The following is a 23,171-nucleotide window of genomic DNA, read 5'->3' as shown; positions in this document are numbered from 1 at the left end:
GTTGAAAACTTTTGCGAATTATTCGCGAGATTTCGTCTATTTACTTAGAATCGAACGAGGAAAACTGTCGATCGTTCGACGCGGTAATAAATTATTCGACGTTTAACCGTTGTCCCAAAAGTTTTTCTATCTTTTTCGTCCTCCATTGGCTTCGATGTTAAATATTAGTAGCGAAGTTACTACCGCGCTGATTCATTAGACGTTCGACTATGTATTCGATATAGAGAAAAATAGGAAAGACAGGATAAGCAACGAAAGATTAGGAATGGTGAACTCTCGAGACAAGCGAGCTTCCGTCAACAAATGGGATTAAATTCGATTCAGTCAACGTCGGGGGTAAAAGCTGACCGTTCTTGTTGCCAATACATTTGCAACGACAGAGACTCGTCGCCGCTCCGCAGCTGTGGCTTGTTACTTTTTTCCGTGGAATGCTGTGATGGTCGTTTTCACTGAAAAATGAGTGCTTCTTGCAACGCGTGGCCGTTCGTCGAATCGCCCACCGTAAATTAGGCCGAGTCGCCGCGGAACGTTCCGAGAAAAAATATATTCGAGGAAAGGAAAGGCGAAATCGCAGAGGTGTTCGTCGAAGAAATGCCCTCCGGCTCCGGTTACATGCTGCAACGGATATTCGAACTTTCTGCCCGATACTTTGTACAAGCCTTTCCAATTTTCTGATAGTCATGCCGAAACTTGGTAAATTCGGTATGTGAACTCGATTCTCTTCCGCCGTGGATAAATTTCTTTGAAAAGTAGCGTTAAATTCTAGTTCAAGTTGATAGAACTTTATAAACATTGACGAACGCGTGTCGTCATCGATGAAAATATAAATGTAAAAATTTCTATTGCTATATATTTCTCTTATTTGAATTCCCATATGTTTAATCGTCGATATCGTGTACTCGTATGTTCGCGTATTGATGTTTCGCACGGTCGTACATGGAAATTTCATCTCTTTATACACTTTTTATAGATGTCGTAATATTTATCAGTTGGTAAAAAAATATGGTCGTTGACGGATACGTTGACTAACATCGATGCGCGCGATCATCAGACGCTTAAATTAAATTGTCTCGTTGATACGTAATAATTAATGTATTATATCGAATACGTCCTTAATAATATGCAATAATGTTAATAACTCGATTAAAATTATTTGTATTCCATGATTTTCCAGAGTATATCGTGATAATTTTCAGTATCGGCAAACCACCTCTAGAGAGAACATAAATTAGCAAATTAAATTAAGGGGGTGTATAATCGTAGCAATTACACGAATAACGTCAGAAATGTTATTAAATCGCTTCATGCGCTAATGGCAATTACATTGTTTACGTCGTTTGTATATTTTATACGCCACCTGTGAAGTTTCTCAATATCCTATAGTCCAGGCTACCTTCTTCGAGACGATCTTCGAATGTTATTGAAAAATTTAAAACGACCGTGGCGTAGACTTCGGTTCTCTGTTGGTTACATGACTAAGGAATGGATAACCACTGATAGTAGACCTTTTTCGTTTATTCAAATCAGCTTATCTATTTACGTTCCAAATACTCGGTAGTTTTTACCAATCCAAAGTTGATCGGTCAACTATGCAGGTCTAAATTCGGTAGTTTTAAAACAAGTCGGTTCTAAGGATAAAATTAAAACACATCGATCGTCGCTAAAAACCATTTTATTATCTTAAAAGCAAACATCGTAGAAACTTTTAAAATAGTTTTACTGTATCTAGATCTTAAGATTTGAACCCGTCGAAGATAAAACTTAGGCGTGGGTAAATAAATTGGTCGGATAATTTTGAAAAGTGTGTTTCATCGTTCTTTGACAGACCGCGAGGTTTGTCTGGCGTAATCCCGACGCGAAGCTGCTATCGTCCAATAACGATACGACTAACCGTGCGTTTACGTTGCTGGTGATGGGGGAAATTTCCTCGACAATACGCAGCCACGTAACTTTCAATCGGAACTCGGAAAATTCGATTCGAAGCAACGCACACGTTCCAATATACATTCGGCAGCGTATTCGATTCCCCCTGGTCGGAGCGCACGATAACAACGCGTTCCTCCAACTATTTGGCCAAAAAGTTGGTCGAAGCATCGTAAAGTGGAACGCAGCCGTTCTCAAATTGATAACGTGCACGTGCACGTTGGTACGCGCCTCTCCAGTGTACACTGTACACTGTATACACCAGGCGGTACTCCTACGAGCCTCTATATTTGTCATCCCCGAACAATTCAGTCGGCTTATCCCCTGGTAGCCGATTTTCTCGGCATTCTGCGCCATCCTGCCGCATTTAGCAGGCAAGAATATACGCGTGACAGAAATGCCATGGCGTTGCCCCGGGCCGTTACTCGTTGCAAGTATAAACCCAAAGACACACATAAATGCGAGGAACACGAGACGGTAGGAGAGAACCAGACCCGATGAACAGCCGACGGAGTAGATCGAAAACAGAGTCGAGCGCTGTTTAATGAAACTCTTATATAAACTATCGTACGGGTAGAATGCCACGTTATACCGTGCGCGAGCTTTTCTTCCAGTTATTTATTAGTATTTCTCTTTGTCGTTTAATGCAGCGTCGTCGACGATGCGGTGTACTCGCGCGCGTGTTGAGAAATGAAAATGTAGAAAAAAATGTGTACAGCATCCTTTGTACTCTAGCGATTCGGAGCCATCGTTGGAAATTTCGTAGGAAATCGATAACGATATTTGTTTCGATAAACGCGCGCAATTTCATTAAACAACGTTGTACGAAAGCCAACTCGTTACGCTCGAACCAGTTGCGTAAAATTCCTAGATCGAATCGACAATTTTCATTTCGTTCTTTGTAAACACTTTGGACGCGAGTAACGGTTGATAGATAGTGGTATATCTTGCTTCTATATTTGATCTCTTTGTTGTCGAAGCTTCCAATTTTCTGATTGAACGTCGACCTCGGCAACAACGTGATTTCACAGTCCCGTTACAATCGGTTATTCGTAAATTCGGGCAACGTTGCCTCGCAGAAGTAGCTGATAAGCAAAAGAAATAATCGGACCGGTGAACACGCGCACCTTCCCCATAGATTAATCAAAATGTGTCGTGACTGATTTAGTTCGCAAGGTAATTCCAGGCTTTTTGCTTGTTACAGGAGAACATCCAGCGGCGATGCAACACGGCAACTCGAGCAACAGCGGCGCGGCAACGAGAACGCTCGCGTTGCTCCTGTTGCTTCTGCACGCCGGTTCGTTCGCGAGGTGACTGGTCGATCACGAAGCCTTCCTCCAATAAGGACATGAGCAAACATCGCTTTTCCTTTACGTAATCGAACAGAGGCAAAAGACGAAGAAGAGAAAAAGGGAAGCGAGCGAGACCGAGGAAAGAAGCGTCGTCTTTACCAGCAGCAACCACCTTCAACCCTTTATATATCACCCTCGATCTTGCTTTTAACCGAACAGCGACGAGAAAGCAGCCAGACCAGCGACCATCAAAGAGACTCCTAACGAACGAAAGCTCCAGTGTATCGGGCATCTAGTGACCCAGTGGAACTGACTCCTCGCTGCTTCTGCTCTCCGTGGATGTATCGATCATTTTAGCTGGTGCAAATCGTTTCCATCTGGGGAATAGTAAATCTACGATGTCTCGCAGACCGATCGCTCGGAAGTGGCCACTTTCCGTTTCTCTTTTGATATCCGTAGATGTTTCGAGTCGATCACGACGACGCGACGCGAGTGAAACAGTTTTTCAGTGGTGGTACTTTGTCCGAGAAGACGTTGAGTCAGTTCGCTTGTAACGCGGCGCGTACAAACTCGCGGACGTGATTCTCCTTTCATTTCGTGCAGCAGCAAGAGGGGAAACGAGTCGAGCGAAATCTCGAGAAGAGGACTCGACACATGTAAATGGCTATTTAGTATGATGCAGTTGGACTCGGTGCGATCCAAGGAACTCTTAGCGTCAGCGATAATCAAGGATCTGCGCGGCTCGTTCTCGTAATTAACGAGTACAACGAGTAACTGCCAAGTTGGATCACTGCCACGTTCTTTCGGTAACGTTCCTTGCTATTGCCGTGTTGCGAAACGAAACGAAACGAAACGAAACGGAACAAAACGAAATGAAACGCGCACGCCCTTTAAATCGTTCCGCATTAGCGAACGATGGCGAAGTTGTGCTTTAAAAAGTGCGACGAACAGCGTCGAGTTTGTCATTAGAACAAATGCAGAGAGCTCTGTACTCGAACGATACCCAGAGGAGACGAACTTTTGTTCCAGAACATGTTCGCGTACCGATCGATTCCAGTCTCGTTAGATTCGTAATACAAAAGACCTTGTCCGATGGAGAATATTCTCGACTCGTGGAACTTGGATTATTAAACCTTCGGAACGCACATAGAGATCTTGCTTTGTATTTTTCTTCGAGACGCGTTCTTACTGTTACGCCATAGGGTTCTTTCAGTCAAACACCTCGTCTTTGATGGGAACCATTCAGAAAAATGAAGCACGGAACACCGTGTTTTTTTATTCGTAACAGGTTTAAAGTCTACGATTAAATATTTTTTTAATCAAACCGCACGTTTCATTTCATGGCGAGAGCGAAGTAAAATTAGGGAGTTAACGCTCTAACTGCCTCTCTCTCTCTCTCTCTCTATCTATCTATCTCTTTTTCTCCCTCAAACACACATACTTACACACGATTAATCGCAACTGGCAATATTTCTCGATGGGACGTTTTTTGCAAGAAACTCGGTCAAATTCGCGATACTCGAATTTTTCTATCGATAAATTTCAATCGAATGTTACTTACTCGTGAACGACGTAGCGTCAATTTACATGTATAAATACTAACAGGAAATTTACGAGTAGAAGCTAATAAAATCGTGCATCTAGGCGTCAGAGTTAACAAAATGATCGTTTCCACGAACGCTTGTAACCCAATATCCTCGATTGCCTCTTTATTGCTGGTAATGGCACATGATTGCCGACCTACCTCGTCAAAAATGACTTATTTTTGATCGAGAACGTACACGTACACGGAGATCTAGAATTTGCGAGTACACGTTAGTGTTGTCACGACAAAAGACGGTTGCTCATGAGCGCTACTTGTACCGTGACAATTCCACATGCAGCCGCAATAATTTTCGCGATCAAACGGCACGTAGCAGCACCTGGTTTAATAGTATCGCCTGACAGTGACAAACGACCAACCTGCGAAAGGAACAGAGAAATTAATAGGTGTTGGTGTATCGGTGTGCCCTGCGTCGCCACGCGTCGCTTCGTTTCGGCTATCCTTGTGCCACGAACCGGCAACTTTTTCCAACAATCGATTCGAGGTATAAGAAAATTTGCAACGCTGCATAAAAGTTGCTCGATTTTTGCTCGTCTGTCGGGCAAAAATGGAACGGATCGCAGTTACAGTCTCGTTTGAAACGTGTCGGAGGAAGAAAGGAAATTCTTCGGATTCGTGTCAGTTGACAAATTGCTGGATTATAGCGGTTCGTGCTATCTAATGTGCGTGGGATCAGAATATATCTTCTTTTTATTAACCCAGAGGTTTTACGGATTCCCACGATTTTCTGTTTGTTCCTATCGGTGATGGGGGATCGGATGAACTGCTGCGACGGGAATATTTATGATACTTACTTTTGGGGGAAAGCTTGTTAAGTGCATTAGACTGCAAATATTTGTCGATAGTAACCTGATTAGCCGCCGCTCGGTAGAAGAGCTACTACGTTTAGATTTATGAGCTAGATATGATTAAAACGGATAAAAAGGAACCTGTATTTGACAAACGTTTCATCGTTAAATATAAATTGTCCAAAATACAATTTTAGTAAGAGGATTAGCAAGAAGCAGTTAAACAGGATTTTTTGCCTTTTCCAGATTGATAAACGCCGCACGGTAATTTTTATGTTTCACGCGCATATAATAAGAGCGAAAGAAGTAATTTTTTTTAATTGGATGAAACAGTGTTTGAATTGCGAACGTATAAATAGGATAATCTATGCATGTAACTAAAATAACAGATATTTCTCCGCGATCAAGCGTTTTTTACATTTCTGAACGTACAAAAGATTTAGAAATTTTTAAAAAAGAATACCCAAGATTATAATATGGAATTAAAGTAAATTAAATTTCACATTCGTAGAACCCTTCGGATTTTCTACAGCTCGTTCCTAAAATTGCTTATTTTCGATTTGTTTGTAGCTAACAAAATATCAAATAACGTTATTCGAACCGTGTTTCGCTTCCAATTATACTCTTTTCTGTTTTCTACTTTGTAATTGCTCATTTCTGGAAGATTTCTTTCGTAACAAAGTGAATTTAATCGAAAATTATTCTACGACTCGCGAAATTTTTGCTTACGAACATTTTACATAAAATTTCATAGAATTTCGTGGTCGTTTCGCGGGGCGAACATTTTCGTAGCCGCTTTTGTCCCGTTTACGATACACCGAGATGAATTTCTGCATTTTTCGTGTAATTTTCGTTTCGCATAATCTCCCATTTTTATTTTCTACGTGGAAATATTTGGTTTCGTTGTTTCCAAAACGATCTTTTCTGTGTCGTTTGAATTGCAAAGATACGATAAGTTTGCATACTGGCATCGATAATAAATTATTTGCAGTTAATATTCGCAAACAAACAAAATAACTTTGTCTTTCTCGTTGTGCGACGTATATTTAATTGCGAAAAGGTTTATTACAACGTTGATGAACTTTTTAATCACTTGCGCGCTATTTGTACATAGTGCAAGACAACTGCCGTATTCAAAGTGCGCTTTGTAACTTTATTTCGAAGTTAATTACGCGCTTTTCTTTGTGAAATAAGTCTGTTGCGTTGATGTTAATTAAAATTGTGTTTTATTAAAGAGACTCTTTCGGTAAATTTCTGTCGTAAATAAGCTTGAAATTCATAGGCTGTGTCATCGTGTGAACATTTGAAGAACGATTAAAATTATAGATCAAAACCTTATTCCACTTACACATTACGAGACAAGATAAACGTCGAATACGACAATGATGACAAGAAAAAGCAGGAGTCTATCTAATGAGACAAGCAAAATAACAATGTGCATATGGAAGCAAATGAGAGGGGAGACTATCGTGCGAGTAAAGGAGATGGTATAAAAGGCAGCCTGTTGTAACAAGTAGAATAGGAAACTATCTGACGGACAAGTAGAACGCGAGTACGCTCGAAGATAAAGTTAAAATGAAATATTTCCTTATTACGTCTAAATGGTAAATAAAATTTATTTTATATATATATCAATCGTATCGCATATTAATTTTGCATAATTTATTTTTTGTATACATATATCGATAAATTTGTTACATGTACATAGCTTTCTTTCTTATTTTGAATCATCGAACGTGCTGACGAAGATCGTGCAAACATTTATTTCATATGCGATACGGAAAGTTTTACATTCGTTGATTGACATTACATATCGTCGTGAAACGTAAATGACGTTCGATCGACAAATTCATGAAACCGATCCGAAAAGAAGCACGAGTTCCCTAGCATCGAGAATAACGTTGTCAGAACATCAGTTTAGCGTCCATCGCGCTTGCAACGATATGCCAGTATCGTTGATGGGAAAGTCGAGAAATTCGAAAGTACAGCAGGTCGAGTAAAATTTTACTCGGCAGTACGCGCGTATATCAGTGGTACGAGAGTATGGGAACGCGTTATTTCGCTTATCCTCAACATGCATTTTATCAAGCGTAAACACGAGTCGCGAATAATTGGAAACGTTTATGCTGCTGGAAGTTGTGAACAACGCAACGTGGTCTTCGCGGATTCTTGGATAAGAAGCAACATATTTCCCATGCTCCAGGATCCACCGTGACCCGAATATTACGACAAAACCTCACGGCACGGTATTCCCTTCGAATACCGGAAGCTAGAGTTGGTGCTTTTCTTTTGGCTTGCGTTCGCTCGAATTTCCAGCAGACAAATATTTAGAACTCCACCGAAACGATGGTTCCCTTAAAGTCCGTCGATCGACTAGTAGCAAACTCGACGAAACGCAACGCGCACGTCCAGTTCGTTAGAAGTTTTTCCTAATTTTACGAAATTCTCGAGTTTAATGATACGCACGTCGAGATGATCGGTCGAAATACGTCAATGGTTTCTCAGACAAATTTTATCAATGTTCTACCTGCTTTCGTCGTTCGATTGCTCGCAACCGTTTCTATATGTACGTTCCCCGCGATAAAAATATTTCCAGCGTTCATTGCAAGTAATAATTTCCATTTTCGAGTAATTATAATTTTGTAATCGTCTTCCAAATATTTCTATCGATTGTTCAAAAGTTTCCCGTAATTTGTCCGCTTTCGTAACTCCTTGTCGCTAACTAAAATTATTACATATGTATTTTGAATCGTAAAACCTGTACACTTCTACACGCGGTATGTTAAAGTAGCGAAACAAAAATTGCAATTTTTTTTACAAAATCTCGGCCAGAAAAAACATTTTTCAAATCACAATATATCAGGATAGAGACAAAAGAGAGAGGAGTTCGGGAGGGTGGGGCGAGTGTTCCTCCGATAAATATTTACTGAGCTGTAAAATCGCAGTGAAAAGATAGAAAACAGTTTGAACGTGGACGTCGCGCATCGTTCGAACAATCAGAGCTCTGTTACGTTCCGCTTCACCGACGTAAAATTTATCCACAGATCCCTGAAAAAGTATCCGCGCGAGAAAGAAACGAATTCCATTTGTCTGGCACTCGTTCATTCCAATATTCCACAGTTCGAATCGAGTCGACCGGTTCTCCATCGAATCCGAGCCGAATTCGGGGATATACGAGAGACCAGAGTTACCCAACACCCAGTTTACCGTGGCAGACCGTTGATCTCGGATCGACACACGAGACCATCACATATCCGTGTACGTATAATAGACTAGATAAGTTCTAGTGCTAGGCACACTGCCGCTCGTCTGCAACGAGTGATCCGCGCGAGTTTTCGAATCGTCGCGTTTCCCGACTTCGAGTTTCCCGACGGACCGACTAGTTGGACTGAAACGAAGTCGTATTTTACGAGGGGGAAAAAGACATCGAAAACGATAACGACAGCTCGCCACGCCGCGCCGCCATGTCCGCTATTAATTTTACAATGTTCTTGATGTTACACTCGATGCGATTTCGCCAGCGCTAACGCAGCGGACACGAGCAGCGGCAGACTTGAAACGCTTTGAATCGATTGAATTCGAAGTAGAGAGCGCTTTGAAATATTGCTCGGAATTAAGAAGATTAGAAATATCGAAAGATTTTCAATACATCGTTTATACGAATAAACGTTGGATCGTACGCCATTTATTTTAAACAATTTGCGTTTTACTTAACTCATCGAGGAAAAGTAAAATTACAAGATGGATAGCGGAGTACGTTCTTGTATATAGCCTACCCTCGCTGCGAAAATTCGTGCAAACTTTTCAAGTAAAAGCGGTTTTTCGTGCAGACGAATTTTAAAGAAAATCTTCCGAGTATTTCAATTTTCATAAATCTGTACTTGAAAATATCGAACAATAGCCGGATATCGATTAAAATATATAATTTCGAGCAAGATTCGAAGCTTTTCGATGTTTTGTAGCACCGCACCGGTTGAAATTTATTTCACGAGCAGACCTGAATCCGATGCCCATCGCTAAAGCCGACCGCACAGTAAACTGGTTCATTGTGTTCATCTGAGGTCGGGGAAACTCTACTTCAACGTGTTGGCGTACGGCGTACACCGGCACCGGCTCCGCGTCTCTCAGTGAGTTTATACTGGGACTTCCGCCGCTCGAGCATCCGGATTAACGAGTCGAAGGTCCAACTGATTGATTCCGAATACAGGAACACCGTATAAATGCGAAGTCAGTGTGTGAATGAGTAATTATCTGTAAAATTTGTACACGAGGGTAATTAATCGTCAACATTTTACGGCTCTATCATGAAAACTTGAAAAACCGAATGACGTTGCGCTTTCGAAACTGCATTATTTCTTTCTTTCTTATGCAAATAGAAACGAAATGGACAATTTTTATTGCTCTTCGATATAGTGATTCGATCAAGCATCGATAATAACGATATGATTTATTACTTTTTTTTTTTTTTTTAGCAAACTTTGATATTCGAGGTGTGGAAATATTATTCGGATATTATTTGTTCGTCTGAATCGCCTTCCCGTTTGTGAAAATAATCGATGACCTACAATACGGATCGTTGTATTAGAATGTCTCATAAAATATCGTGCGATCGCTTTACTTTTCGTCGCTTTGAAACCCCCTGCGTAAATAACGCGTATCGAAGTATCGTTCGAAAAAGACCTTTGTACGCTGATTACGATATTTTTCACCTGTTTATTCGTCACGGCTTAACGAACAAAAGTTTTGAAATGCACGATATTCTCTGCGACATGGTAATATCTGTGCGTTTGAAAATTATCCGATTCACCAAGTTATATTTACGTATGTACTATACTGGCAGACGGTATAATTTTGTATTTTTCTAATAAGATACACTTAGCGATATTAATTTACCGATGGCATAAATATTTTCACAAATTTTTGTGCCAACAAACACTATGCGATAGTCTCGTCTTTGCGCTCTCATTCTCACCCTCTCTCTATATCTATCTATCTCTTTCTCTCCGTACAACTCGGATTGTTTGCGTATGGATAGGTGATTTTTCTACGATATCAGCTGTTTCTACAATTCATGGAAACCGCTGTAATTTTCAATCCATTTTGTTTCTTGTATATTCAGTTCCACTAACATTTTACGTAAACAATCGAAGCTGTTTGACGTAGTCCGTAATTGGTATGGCGAACACGTAAAGTTACGTGATCAGCTTGAATATTGACGAACGTAAATACACAAGATTGATTGCACGTTGTTGTATGAAAAAACGATGATAAAATTCACAGCAGAGAGTTTCAAGGAAAGCAGATAAAATCTTTAGTTTCTGATAACTTTCGTTTGTCTATTTAATATGTACATACTATCGGTAGTCGATTTGTTACGTGTTAAATTGTTTAATCACTGCCATTAGCTGCCACGTATATATGTACATGTATAAAGCACGTTCAGTGTACGATACTTGATAGAAGTTCTAAAAGAAGATATATCTCCACATGCCGACTAATTACGTTACTTTCGATTAACATTTTGTACTAACGTTCATCCTTTTAGAACAATAATAACGCGTCATCTAATGTACGAACTTAATAAATAAGAAATGTACGATAATTATCATCGCATCATCGTGAAAATATGTTAACTGTTACTAAACACGAAGTTTGTTGCAGATGTAAAGAATGTCCATTCGTAAGACCGTATGTGTTGTAGCGGGAATGTAATAAAAAGTATGTATTACGAAAAAGTTTCATTTCACTGATTCACCACCATAAATCCTTTTATTTCGTATACTCATTCTCCCCTTACGACCTTAACACGCAAGCATAACCACGATATGGTTTTTATTTTTTTTAGCGTAGGCGTATACGTAGTTGTTGGTCGAACATCGACACGACCAAGCGGAAGCATCGACGAGGCGTCTTGGCATAACGTTGTAAAAATGTCGAAAACACACGCACGAGCACCTCCGACTCGCATCTTAAGCCAAGTTTGTACTCTTTCGCTTGAAAGTTCGCTTCATCGTTCAAAAAGCATTCATTCGCTTCTCTACTAACAAAAGGCGACTACAAGGAGAGACGTTCGAAGAATGTACTGTCCATCGACTACAATAAACGTAAGCGATCAAAAATTCGTACTGTACTGGGTTATCACGTTAGATAACTCTTTGTAAACAAATGGCAATTGATCTCTTATGCCGATTAATGCAACGTGTTTCGAACGTATCGCAGGGAAAGGCTAAAGGGTCGATTTTTTCTCGGGTGCCCACTTAACGTTTCGTAGTTTACCTTTTCCTGTTGGGAAAGCGAAAAATTGACTCGTTAACCCGTTTCATCGTAACAGGCGACGGAACATATGGAAACGAGCAGCAGGAGAAACGATAAACGCCCCAATTTTCTAGCTTTTTTTTCTTTCTCTTCCTTTTTCGTTGTTGTTGTTGTTACAGAAACACGAAACATCGACGAGATACAGATCGCATCGTGATGGTTCTGTGCGGCCGGCTGGTGCACAAGTGTATTGTAAATATTTAATCGAAGCGAGGAAACGTTAAGAGGGAGAAGGACGGTGGAACGTGTGGCGGTTATGTTACTTGGTTAGTCGAACGAATCTGGCCGAGTTTCGGCGATTCTCGGTATTCATTCGGATTCACCAAACGAACACGGAGGCCGGCGACACGATAACGCCGCGCTTTTCCAGCCAAATGGATTTACGGCCGAAACATTTTTACTATCGTCGATAAAAATTTGCCGCGATAAAAATTTATAACGACCATCGGCGGTCGCGACGTCGACGTCAAAGAGGAAAATCGGGCTGCGCTGCGCCAAGCCGAGCCGAGCCGATGCGATGGGGCTGATACCTAACTTAACGATCACGATTCGATCCTTTGCTATTATGTAGTTCAAAGCCATTGAAATAACGTGAGAGAAGCACACGTTTGATAACGACGTTTCGTACAAATCACTGCTCGATATTTCAAAACCGAATAAAACGCTGGAATTATCGTAGAGACGAAAAAAATTCTCGATACTTTCTATTTTTGTTGGTGAACCTGCAAAGAAAACATAGCACGGATAAAGCTATTGAAAAATGGAGTTAAAAATCGAGTAGCCGGATGTAAATGTCGAAAAAAGGATATAGAAGTTTCTATATAAATAAGACGAGCCTGCAATATGTAAAAATAGCGTAAATATTATTGTCGGAAGAGTAACGTTCTATCCTTAACATTTCCATCGGTTGTATATTTCCTGAAAAAAGGGTTTTGCATTAAGTAGAACTGTAACACCGATACTAAACTCTTTCGGTAGGAAACTGATATTTCCGATGCTTTTATGGAAGTATCAAACACGTAGCTGGTTGGTTTTATATACCCATACACGTAAAGCCACGCGATACAAAATAATTCTTTGCGGAGCATTCGATTCCAACATTCTTGTAAGAAATGTGGATCTTTGGTGCCGAAATAATGTTGAAGGAACACTGAATATACACTGGGGTGTAATATTAGAATAATATTATATTTATTACAAGAAGGATTCCTCACTTATTCTTCGATTTACACTTGCACGTGTCTCAGCACTTTCTCTACACTCGACAGCTAACCGGCTCTTCTGGATGCTTCTTAACAACTGCCAATCGTTCTTTGTCTCAACTCAGGCCTGGACGCGCTCTGACGCTACACACACATTCACATGTACAGTGTAACTGTACCATCTTCCTAACAATTCTGATATAAATAATACTTGTTGGAGAAGCGATGGAAAATTAAATGAAACAGATCAGAAGTTGCAATCTTTGTAACAAGAATAAGCAATTGGTCGCTCCATTCCTTACCTATTTCCGAAGAAGTATGGTAAATTTTTAACAAAATCTTTCATTAGTAATATCCATTTAGCGTCGACAGGTTTGCTCAGTGACGACGTTGTACCGTTCTGAATAATATCAAAGGTCAAAGGTCAATTACATCAAACATGAAACAAGTATTTCGTAAAACTTATCCATCGTTTATCCATCGCACCATTTCTAATTTTATGTCTCCAAGTTGAAACTAATTTAAAGCTATATATACACGAGATATTAGTTCACTCGTTGTTCCACTGTCCTGTCGTGTTATCAATTACAGGGAAACCTCCGTATTCGTCCGTCCCTATAATAGTCACATTTTTTCGACAACAAAATGCTTCGACTTTTACTATCTTCTTTTGTAGAACTAAAATCGAGGATCCATCAAAGGGCGTACAAAAAATGTATCGTTCCATTTAAAAAACGAGACTCTTGACTCTTCATCGAAGTAAAACTCTTCTTGAAATTCTTAATATCGCAATTTGTAGTCGATCGAAAACTGATTAACTTTTATTCGAAACGTTCTTTTGTCCGAAGTAGCTTAAAATCCCTGAAGACTGATTTTGGTCGCCTGTTTCTCATTCCGCCCTTGCTAGCATATTCTCAAGTTCCAACGTTCGAAAGGAAGAAGGTTGTCCGGAATGTATCGTTGGTAAGTCAAGAATACGCCAAAGAAAGAGTAAGAACGAGAAGAGAACGACACGAAATGGACAAAAGACGAAACGGTGGACAAGCAAAAACCCTCGAGTTTACAGTCGCAAAACGCAATTAGATTAAGATAACTAAAATGACAAAAGGATTTAAGCTGACGCTAAACGCCGAGCACGGAAGCGGAGAGAACGTGGGAGCACGTACGATGATTAAGTTTGACCATTAGAATCATTTACCGACCCAGTTCCAGGCTGAGTACCAATTATTCTCGTTTTCGTTCATTCCTATAGAAATAATTGATCGTATATTCGTCCGATTCGATGTTCGTCGATTCTTCAGGAACGGATTAATGACAAATATCGAGGCATCGCTGCAATTACGCACGACTTACAGAATTAGCTTTTGCAGAATAAGCAGCGCCATCGTAACACGAATACCGCAGTTTGCGTAGGTACAACGTACCTTTAATTTTACATTTACACGGAGAACGCGTGATCGTTCGCGATACCAAGTACCATTTCCAAGCAAATGGAAATTTTGGATTTGAAAAAAAAAAAAAAAGTTGGAAAGAAAGGCACGTCGAAGGACAAAGGGTTGAAAATGGAAGACGAAGGCTGTTCTAATATTTCATCGGAGATACAAACCGCATCGCATCTTGGCGTCCGCCAGATCGATATCTCTGGCAAGTTCCGTAACCGTACACTCGCCATTTCTTTCGCGTCACTGAATTCTGTGGTTTTCTTGAAACGAGATCCATTCTCCGTGGAAATTTGTCGCGTATACATATACAAGAGACTAACCCAGCTTGTCCGGTTCAGCTCATTTCCTCGGGATCTTGAAGCGTGAAGTTTGCTCGCTGACAGAAAGGCACGCGTTGCTTGGCGCCATTTGGCGTTTTCCACGGATTCGCCTCTCTGTCTAATCGTAGTAAAGTGTAGCAGTTGGCTGGACGATAGACTCGATCTCGGTCAGGTCTCGGATGATCGATCGCGTCGAACCCCGACAGAGATTATCCTCTCGCGAAATGATCCGTACCTTTATCCCACTTTATATCGTACGGATTCGATTGTTCTCAATTCTCGGTACCTTTTTGGAACTGCGAACATCGTACTTTTTCGACACGGACTCAAGTTAAACTGGTAGCGAGTAAGTTAAAACGAACTTGTAACGTGATCGATAATTGATTGTCAGAGAACGAAAAACGTTTGACGTCGCTAATCGAGGATGTTACGTCAGCGAGTTCTATCAATGTACATGTACGTACATATCCGAATTAAAGATACCAATTGATCGTCCGATCGTAGAATCCGATCATCGTACCAAAATTCGTAGGCCAATTAGAGAATAACGACGTCACGTGGGAATCGTTTCACGCGACTTTTTCCTCTGTCGAATAAAATTCCTCGAGCCTTCGATTCGTTGTTCCCCGTAAAAACTGCAAACCAATGTGACGCGATGGTCCAAGTCTAAACTCTAACTCACCGTGGCGTAATCTCTCCGAGGACAACGATGCCCCAACACCTGTCTTTTGTCTATGAATGTGTATCGTCAATGTGATATAGTGCAGTCATTTGCATCTCTGTTGGTCCCCGGAGTCAGAATTTAGCCTCACGTCGATGTCGATAAACAGTACCGTGGGTACCTGTATAAGCACGTTTCGGTACACAACGGTACCGTTGTATCGCCCATTCACCTGTATCGCCGATGAATACACGCTCGTTCCTCATACCTGGGGCGTCTACTTAGTGGCACTTAAGCAAATTCCCTGGTTCTTGCTCGGTGTCGCTAACCAGCCATGCACCATCGATGAGAACAGTTTTGACGTAAGCTCCGGCTTAGCGCAATAACATTAGGATCGATTTAATCCTTCCAAGCTGATGGGATCCAGTGGAGGCGGTTGCAACATGGTAAATGTTTGTTCGAGCATGTACTTTTTAGAATATTTCATCGATTTCGGTATAGGTGAATTCGATGTGCGTTCAGTTTTCTACGAGGGAAAATTTAATGGGGTCGCGTTACGGACCGGCAAGTTAACCAGGAAACGGTTATTCGCGAGAGTAACGACATAGTTTGAAGATAGGAGGTTCAACTTGGATCCTGAGTAATGTATTTGCAAGTAAAACACGTATTACCGCGTGCTGTTGCCGATTACCTTTGAAATCGTGCACAAATATAATTATAACAGATGGCTGAACGTTTGTTTTTCCCTGGATGAAACGTTACGTTTATAACAGAGGCCGATAGTTTCAAGCAAAACGTTCTTCCTAAATAAGAAAAATCACCGCTACTTTAATCGAAGTCTTATTACGAAACATTGAATGGAGTCATGGTTACAGGCTACGTTGGCCATTATCAACTTGGGAATCTTGTCTGCGCAAACGTAACGCTTAATTCAAATCTGATTGCAATTTAATCGTGACCCCGAATCTAATGTTCTTTTAATTGAATCCGCAGTTAACCTCTACTTTATCACCACACTAATTTCAACGGTGGTCCTGCCACAATTCAAACCTCGGTTAAGCTTAGCGTTACGCACCGATTAGCATACACGTTGAATATTATATTCGAGCAGAAACGCGAGCCAGTTTCATTACCTTCCTACGCTAAATGCAAAAAGATCCTCCTGGACGATGCTAATTAGTCGCGGCAAGAAGCCTCTAGTACTCTAGTCTGTGCATTATTTCACAAGCGCAAAGCGTTTAAATACTTCAGAGTGCGCAGTGTGATTGCATTTCTTGCTCCAGTGTTTGTTTTGATTAACGAGTACATAAACCCTGACCTAGGTCTGACCTAACTCGAAATACGGACCAAGATATTTTCAGCAAAAGTTCAGACTTAACAAGCTGACATTACGAACGGTATACATAATTCTACAACGCCTTCTGGCTAATCCGATCTTAGTTCGAAATGTTTCCATCTCTCTCTTTACCATTCCGATGCTTCTTACGTTTCTACGAAGAAAGAACTATCATCGATAGGATATTTTGTTAACATTTCCTATACGTTAGTTGTCATTTTATTATATTTTTGTAATAATTTGGACGTCAATTAAAAAAAAAGATTTTTGACAAATAGTAGATTTAAAATATTACCGCTTTAAATCGCAATTATCGTATTAATTTAAGCATAATTTCGCTGATAACTGTGACGCATAGTATCTCGTTTAAATGGACGCTGGAAATTAACAGAGTTTTCACGTGTATAATTTATCTTTAACTTAACGTTCGTCGTAATTCGTACGTAAAAGCTAGATTTTTCAAAAATTCAATCTTTTCATCGTTTTAAATAATTTGATTAACGATCGATTCACCCGTTTTTATTTTGTTTCATGGTGCGGTAAAATCACGAGTGCTCCCGCAACATACACATATTAATTACTAATTATGCGTGCTGATTGTGTGCGATATTTTCTCTTCTTTCTAATTAATTATTTACTTGCCTACATTAATACTATATGTATTACTTTTCATAAATAATCAATACCGAATCATACATTTCATTTATAGCGAATATTAATTGTAATTCGAAATATAGGTACATCGATCGTTACTCGCAACTATGTATGCGATATGCGGATAACTGATTGTGATTCTGCGTCTCTGATCGATCCTTATTCGATGTGTTTCTACGTTTTGGAATAAACAAAAGTAATTAACGTTCCATGAAAAGCTTCGTGAAAATTTCTATTTAGGAATATCTGCAGGAAAGATATTCAAGAAATGAATCATAGTTTAAGAAAACGCGTACGAAAGCAATAAATTTATGATACGTATTTAGTTTAGTAATTAAGATCAGGTACCCCGTATCGTTTCTAAAAATATAAAATTTATTCGTTGATTTCGATGGATGGAAACTGCGGATATGGATCGTGCATCGCGTCGTTATAAAGCGTACAGTATACATGGAGTACTGTATAGTGTAGCGTATAGACGTAGCGTGTAGAGAAACACTGGCATGCGGTAAATCCACGACCAATATCGACACTTTCTATGTTCTTTGAAATCTACGTTTTGTCGAATCACTGAAAACATTTTTCCGTGATTCATTCGGTCGACGGAATAATAGATACGCAACAAAATATCGATTTAAGCCGTAGAATGACAGAGATTTTTAAACACGCCACGTATTTACACTCACGTGCGTTGAATTAACCTGTGGTCAGCGTGGGTAACCGAAATTCTACCAGGCGAATAAATGTCATGATACAGCGTTTCGCGTACTATGAACGCCGCCACAACAGTTGCATATGTAGTTACGTACTCGGCTGTTTTGCAAATATATGGATATTGGAAAAATCATGTTAAACAGCTTTTAACTTGGCAGTTCGTTTCAAACGAACAGGGAAAATAGATTTATACTACGACGCTATCGCGATTATTACGCTGGAAGTAACAAGAATTTAGATTCGATCTAGTTTCGAGGTAAAATAGAAATTAATCAAAGCGAAATAAGAAAACTAGAACGACGATTCTCACTTTCATTCTGTACTTACAATTGCTTTATTATCTGTAACGGAAGCAAGAGTGCCGTTGAAATTGACGTTTCTGCACTTTAAATGAGCAATTTGTAGAATAATTCCAACCGTTGCGTTGGAGGAAACTCAGGCTTCGGTCATCGTACAGGCGGAGCGTAATTTTACCGGAGAATTGAAAATTTAGTTTGATGAGTCTTTTCATTGTTCTCTTGGTGCAGCGAGAGATGCTTTCAGTCTCTCTATGCAGAGTTATATCGGTTAATGGAAACGAATTCCTTGACCTTTCAAATTTATGACCAACCTTACCTTGATTAGAACGCAAATAAAAATTAAGAAATATTATTTTTTCTATAAATTACTTCGCATATTTAACGGTTACTTTAAAGGCAGTCAATCGCGGATGCGTAAGATAAACGCAAATAGACGGAAAATAGTTCCGTGCGTTGCATAACGTTATGCGTGGACATTTTTATCAGTGCCAATTAGTTTTCAAGCAACGCGCTTTAAGAGCGAAAACATGTAATGCGGTTTCATCGAACACGCGCGCAAATTAAAATTTAAATACAGACCAATGGTTAAGGTTAAGGTATTTGCATCTTTTTTGCTTCGTGCACCGCGGAACTTGGAAGGAATTTGTCGTTTAATTTGTTCTTATACTTCCGTCCAGAAGACAGAATTTATCGAGAGAAATTATTTAGACCTTTTCTTCAATTTATTTATTATTTAACGAAACACGCTACTTCGTGGATATCTAATTTTCTTGTTAAAAATATGTATTCGCAGAGAATAGCGACATAAAATTTGTTGCGATCGTTATAACCAGTATTTAGTTAACATTAGTATAAGAAATATTTAATGAGAGGCCGACAAATTAACGGTATGATCGCGTTGATCTGCTAACTAGGTTAGCACCGCATTTGTCGGATTGCTACATATTTAAAGATTCCATTACGCGTTATAGAGTACGTGCGCAATGTTTCACGGTGTAGTTTACTACTATACCGTTTCTTATGTATTATATCGCACGTTTGTAGCTCCATTTATTATTAACAGTCGCTTTTTCGCTACAATTTTCAGCTTTCAGTGACCTCAACGATTATCCTAACAACGATAAAACTTACCGCTTTTATTTTGTACGAATATCTCAGGCAACTCTGTTGGTCACGCTATCTTATAAAAATATTTAATTTAACAGAATCGAAATGATCGTACTTATCTAATAAATCAACCGTACGCGCGTGATTTAGAATTAACGTGCACGAAAATTTCCCAGGCATCTTACAAATGAGCTCGCGAACCGAGCTATACACTCCTGAAGTATATGGATTTGAAAGCTTTGTAAGGAAAGTTGGAAACTACGGCTAAATGAAGTGCTTTCGTGGCTCAAGACCATAACCGACCGCTTGTAATTGCCAAGATATGAGTTGCTGTATCCGCTGAAATTACGAATGTGTTGTTGTTCTTTAACGTTCTTACATCTCTTCGATCTACGTTTCTCATAAATCTCCTTTTCGGTAACACATCGGCCGACGTATCATACGTAAATGACGAACGGCGAATCGTTCGTGAATTTTATACAGCTAGGTATATTTCCAATTGTTCGTCAAGCAGAGATTTTGTTCTTCGCACCGAGCCGATACCATAGAACGAGACGATTCTACGAGGCAAAAATCGTTTTCCTTGTCGCTGAGAACTCGATCGCGAATGTCGTATAAAGGCATTTTCTTTCCTTTCCTCGAGTGTCCTACGTTCCACGTAGATACGAGTACATCAGGCGTTCTCGAGAAGCAAACTGTCCCACTCCGAATTTCCGCCAGTTGGGATAAAACGATTGTTCACGGTCGCTGTTAACCGTTCGAAAACGTTGTTCGACAGGATGGAAAATGATAGCGATCAAAGTCGCCGAAAAGGGCTCATCCTGCGAGTCCGCGCCGTATCGCTGATGAAAGCGGTACTTACGCAGCCATCGAGAAGTCGGTTTACGAGAGAACGTAAAAGTGGACCAGTCGTAAAAGTGGTGGCGGATGAAATCACAATTGCTTAATGAATTTGCGGGGGTGCACGGTGAATTGGGGTCGGCGCCGCCTAACTGCACTCGCATTAACCCATTGCTCCCCGGAGAGAAAGAGAGGAGACAAGAGAGGCATTTGAAAGGGGTAAAGGGAGAACAGGGTGAAGGAGAGAAGAGAGGCTATTACATCGAATTCGCCCAGGAATTTGCATATATAACACGAGCAGAGACCCGACTGCGGCAGAGGAGACAGGAGAGGCCGGATAAGTGGCTGTCTTTGAGTAGCTGAAACCTTAGGATTATTCAATTAATATATTCATTGAACTACGTTGGCCCCTGCTGAACTCACCGGCTGCTCCACGGACAGGAAAAATGGGTCGAACATCGGTTTAGCGCCAACATCGGCCGTAATCCAGCGTATTACCTGCACCTGATTGAAAACGACGCGTTTCCTGGCGAATTGTTATTAGATGCAGTAGCGCCACGATCCCCATTCCCGTAATGCGAAATGTATTATTAGTATTAGCCGAGCGAGGCGCGCACCTACCATTAATTGACTAATTGAATCGCATATTCCAACTTGTCCGTCGGCACCTGTACCATCCAAATCGATAGAAAGAAAAGGATTTCGTCCGTTTCGGTTAACTATACCTATAACTGCGTAATCCTGCTTATGGGCCGGATTATACGCCAACCGAGAGGTATTACGTATCTGGGAATACCGGAATTTATACCATTTATTTTTAATTAGAAACAAAGTTGTATAGATGTGCTATATAGAGTAAGCAAATTTGCAAAAGCGAATATTCCGCGACTCTTTATTTACCGACACTCTGAATTCCGCTTTTCGAGTAATAAGGTTAAACGTAATTCTTTTTTAAAGGTATTCTTGGAAAGCTATAAAGTACGAATAGAGTATGTATAAGAAAGCGGCGGAAAATTTGGGACGATTTTCTAATTATGTAACGCCTGCGAACCTGCTGCTTGTGATCTCCAAGTATAGTGTGCAAGGAATTTGCGGAAAGGATTTCTCCTCTCTGACAATGAGAAGAGCGACCCTCGAAATTTTATCTTCTCATCCACCGCAATTCCTCGGAAATTATTATACGTCAATTACCATTCACGGTTAGTCTACTTTCCAGAATTGATACTTTGAATTTCTCCTACTTTGTCTTTAGTTCGTTCGTGCAATCGTCTTTTTTCGCAATTGGACGGCAACTCGACATCGAGTTACAGATACTTAATTTTCTGAATAATATTTGCAAGTCGTAGTTTCGATCGGACAGCCACATATATCAGATATAACGTGATATTTTGCAGGATAAATTTATTGAGAAATTTAGATCTTTCGAAACAAGAGAAGTCGCGTGTCTCAAATTGTTACACGAAGAGAATTTGTATAATTTAAATTTTACTTGCTTCTCGTACGCCTAATAACGACGTTAAGGAATAAAATTTCGTTTCGTCATAGATGATATATCGCGCTTTGATCTGTCTATTATATATTCGATATATTCGACCTATCCTAGAAGCGGAGGAAGGTCTAGGATAATGGCAGTTGCAATTACAGCTAATTAATAGTGCCATAATTGACTATTCTCGCATTAATATATTTGATCGATTACAATTCAGACACAAATCATGACAGCTATAGCCGAATTACCAATGAAATCTTTGATCGAACGCATCTGAACTAGTGCAGCTAGTAACAACGTTAAAATGTATCTTCATTAAGTCATCAAGTCATTCCAAAATACGTAGTATTAATTTCGTTATTACTAATAAAAAACGAGAGAAAATGTAACAAAGACATAAAGACTCCTCAAAACATAGTAATCGGACGATGATAAATTTAATATGCAATATCATGAGAAAAATAGCATAATCCGTCGAAACAAATCCGTTCGTTACACTAGCTTATTAAATAATGCAAGTTGAAATATTTGCGTTTTCTCAATTAATACGTTAACGTTCGAACTGCGAACTCGGTAACAGAAATTGCAGAAGTTGCACGGTATAAACAGTTATAATGCATGTCAAACCTCACACTCGTCTCTCTCCTTTACCCACTGAAATGAAATTTAATGCTCTCCGAGGAATATCGTAATCAGACAGTATGTATGCGGTTGAATCGTGAATGTTGTACAGCCTGCTAGCATACGAATTTACGTATGATGGATTTATTAATCGACATTTTTCATGGAGATGCCAAGATGGTTTAAACACACTTCGTTTCACGCCGAAATGAAATATTAAAGTTCAGCGTGAAAAAACATTTGATAAAATCTCAGTGTAATTTTGGTTGAAATTGTATAAAACCTGCAACATTCTCTTACAACGAAATTATTATATCGAAATTGTTGACGTAACTATTTGCCGCGCAGCTTGAAATAAAGTTAATTCGTTAACACAGGTTTTGAAAAGGATGATACTTTATTAAATAGCCGAGTAATTCAATTTAAATTTAATCCCGTTAAAAGTGTTTAAAGTAACTCAAACTCCGCGACAAAGATTTAAGAAATATAATATCCGCTAGACGAACACTTGAAACGATATGCAAATTTATTTAAGTCTATAAAGGATGGTAAATGTGGATGGTTA

The 23,171-nt window shown here is 39.8% G+C and overlaps 1 protein-coding gene across 5 annotated transcripts in view; it reads left to right on the top strand.

The window, feature by feature from the left end:
* Positions 1-11,341, top strand: part of LOC132914275 (basement membrane-specific heparan sulfate proteoglycan core protein-like) — a 265,195-nt gene extending 253,854 nt beyond the window's left edge. For all 5 annotated transcript variants that reach the window (XM_060973259.1, XM_060973257.1, XM_060973258.1 and 2 more), the window contains exon 7: positions 3,128-11,341. In XM_060973259.1, the coding sequence (XP_060829242.1) occupies positions 3,128-3,275 (148 nt within the window). In that variant the 3' untranslated portion in view covers positions 3,276-11,341. The remainder of the gene's footprint in view (positions 1-3,127) is intronic.
* The last annotated feature ends 11,830 nt before the right edge of the window (positions 11,342-23,171 follow it).

The sequence above is a fragment of the Bombus pascuorum genome, chromosome 14 (assembly GCF_905332965.1).
Source record: "Bombus pascuorum chromosome 14, iyBomPasc1.1, whole genome shotgun sequence".
NCBI lineage: Eukaryota > Metazoa > Arthropoda > Insecta > Hymenoptera > Apidae > Bombus > Bombus pascuorum.
This window is presented reverse-complemented; position numbering and strand designations above follow the sequence as displayed.